Source organism: Drosophila obscura, unplaced genomic scaffold (assembly GCF_018151105.1).
Source record: "Drosophila obscura isolate BZ-5 IFL unplaced genomic scaffold, ASM1815110v1 contig_186, whole genome shotgun sequence".
NCBI lineage: Eukaryota > Metazoa > Arthropoda > Insecta > Diptera > Drosophilidae > Drosophila > Drosophila obscura.
The window spans coordinates 2,733,773-2,736,817 of NW_024542774.1; the positions used below are offsets into that span (position 1 = coordinate 2,733,773).

A 3,045-nucleotide genomic window follows, 5' to 3' on the forward strand; every position below is an offset into this window, starting at 1 on the left:
CAATCGGACTCCCACGCATTAGAGAAGACTTCAACGTGGCGTATATTAATATTAAGGGCGTACTAATATGTTGAGGATGGATGGTACTTACTGTGTTTTGAGGTTGATGCGTTTGCGGTTGCTCCTGCTGATCCCTGCAGATTCCTGCGTTGTCTGGATACGTCAAGTGCTGCCGTTCCTGTTCTTGCCGTTGACGTGCGTTACTGTGTGTGTGTTTGTGTGTGTGGGCAGATGTGTGGGAGTAGGTGTGCAGGTGTATAGGTGTTTAGGTGTACATGGTATTCGCAGACATACACATACGCAATCGATAATGTGGCTGGGGCTCTGGCTCTGGCTCCGCTGTACGTGGATTTTGCTTTCGTTCCGTTTGCTCTTTCCCCTTTGGTCTGCCTATTGGAAGTTAGCCTTGGCACTGGCCTAACATACGGTAGAGTTCTGGTCTGTGCTGCTACTCTTTGTTTACGGTTACCCAATCAATTATTCAACGTACGCGCACCCACACGGCTCGCCACAGCACTGCAGTCGATCAAATCAATTATTCAGGAGTCGCCTCGAAGTGGCAGTGCAAAAGATCCCTGGCCTGCCAATTGTTTTCTCAACTGTTTCACCTTTTTTCTTTCGCCAAACGAGGAATATCGCATCGACACGTCGTCTTCGCAGGACTCAAATGAGGGAAAAAATTGTGAGCTCTCAGACGGCGAATTGGATTGGCTGCTACGGCGAATATGCTGTTCGAAAGTTTTGTATACGTTTTCATATATCGACTCGACTGCTGCTGCCCACTCACTGACTGCTGAAAATCGATGGGGGGCTGTTTTCCTGGGCAACTGGAGGCGAGCTTTCCATTCATGCGGCGGGGCGGACATGCGCACAGTGGACGGTTAGCGGTTGTCGGTTGGGTTGGCCAACACTGGCAGAGCGCCAGCAATTTGAAATCTAATCGAGTATCGTCAACAGTTTATATCGGTTTATGGTTTATGGTTTAATATCCAAAGCAAAGTGCCACGCCACTAAAGAGGTTCAAAGATTCTGCGTGGCTTTGATTGTGATTATAAACAGTTTAATGATCAACACATACATATAACAATGCATCGCCCCTCTGCACCCTCTACAGCTTGCTATTCCCAGCCAGCATTTCGCGTACAATCTTCACGGCGTACTTGGCCGTTCCAGGAGCTGTGGTCACGCCGTAGCCTCCGTGTCCGTAGTTGTGAACCACTTTCAAGCGTCTTCCCTCCGCATTCGTGACCAGCTCTGGCTCCACGCGAACGATCGCACGATGCGGACGAAGTCCCACGCACTCCCTGACAATCTCCGCCTTCTTGAGGCTCGGCAGGAGGTCATAGCATCGCTCCTTGATGGCCATGCTGTCGTACTTGCACCACTCGGTGTTGTAGCTATCGAACTGCCGGCAGCCTCCCAACGTGACCGTCTCGAAGCCCGGCAGCACGTAGGTGTCGTAGTCGCCATAGAAGGCCGTCTTAATCCACGGCGCCTGCACCTTCAGTACCTGACCCCGAATGGGCACCAAGTGCTGATCGTTGCACAGCTCCTTGGCGCCCATCCCAGTGCAGTTCACTAGGACATCAAAGTTCTGCTGCACATCGAAGAAGTTCTTCACATGCTGCCGATCCACAGTCCCTCCGTTTTTAAGGAATCTGCCAAAGAATTTTTTGCGTGAATGATTGCTGGTGGTAGGGTCGGACGCACACTCACTTGCTCGTGGCATAGGGCAGGAAGAGGCGACTTTCCGTCAAGCAGGTGGTGAAGAAAGAGCCGTACTTCCATCCGCCCTGGCACAACCTCAGCTCCTCGTCCGTGGCGCGTCGGTACACGGGCAGAAGCTTCTCAATGAAGTGGTTCTGGAGCAAGAGCAAGAAACGGCAATGTTCGTTAATCGAATAAAGCCAACTCAGATAAGAATTGCTGATAGTAGCTTGGCAACGTACTCGCACTATGGGGGGGAGGTGCGCGAGTAGATGTAGCCCGACAGTTGGCACACCCCCGCTAGAGGAGCCTCCTTGGAGCGACGCAGCTCATCCCAGTAGTTGAAGGCATCCGTCATCCATTGCCTGCAATCGAAAGAAGGATTAGATGGCCGTGCTGGACCTGACCTTGGAACAGGTGGTCGTACTGCGTAATTTCCTGGGTGGGGCCCATGAAACTGGTGCCTGGCCGGAAGATGCCCGCCGCCACATAGCTGACTGTGTCCTCGTTGAAGCGGTCGGCAAGGATGGATACCTGTGCCGAGGAAACTGCTCCTGCAGCTCCAGGGCGGTCGTGAGGCCAATTATGCCGCTGCCCAAGACTCCGAAATGCATGATTGATTCGCTGGTCAATTCCGATCCGGTACTGAGGAGCAGCAAATTGCAGCACAAGTATTTAACGACACCGGCACTTGTTAAGATAGTGAGGGAAGCTTATCAGTCCATTATATCAGTAAATACATTATACAAATCCTCTCCCTCTGTCACCGTGTCTAGTTATCATTCCACCGCTCATAATCTTTATTCGATTGGTCGAAACAGAAAGAGCCGATCTTCTTATCGTTTTTTGAATACAATTTAATAGGAATCCTGCCGGTTGCTGTTGTCAATCTATTACCCGATAGGAATAATCTAGACTATCCAAACTAATAGTTTTAACTGAATATATAAGAAAATGGATATTAAATAAATTTAAATTTAATCTTAAAACAATCAGCTGTTATGTTTATGCTTATCGGCTTTCGATAGCGATAGAGTCAAGAAAATACTTTAGTATACCAAAATGCCACTAACCATACAGTATATAGATGTGCCAGTTCATACAACGAACGTGTCGCAGCTGAGTTTTCAGCGTACGTTCCCAGGTCTTCGGCTCTGGGACCGACGGCGTTCGGCACTGGGACCGACTGTGTTCGGCTAATTACGTGACACGAGCCGACTGGCAGCAAGCATGTATGTGTGTACGTGTAACAATCCAAAATATATGATTGTATGCATAGAATAATTTGTGGCTGCCGAGATGTCATTTTACGTAAATGTGTGTGGGCCATGTATTCTC

At 49.5% G+C, this 3,045-nt stretch overlaps 1 protein-coding gene across 1 annotated transcript; it reads right to left on the reverse strand.

Annotated features, from left to right (window-relative positions):
• Positions 1 to 1,043: 1,043 nt before the first annotated feature.
• Positions 1,044 to 2,608, reverse strand: LOC111077041 (D-aspartate oxidase). Its single transcript, XM_041592912.1, is given in 5 exon segments — positions 1,044 to 1,658; positions 1,717 to 1,872; positions 1,959 to 2,072; positions 2,135 to 2,249; positions 2,252 to 2,608. Coding segments are annotated over 5 exon segments (1,005 nt in total). The 5' UTR covers positions 2,322 to 2,608; the 3' UTR covers positions 1,044 to 1,108.
• Between the last annotated feature and the right edge of the window lie 437 nt (positions 2,609 to 3,045).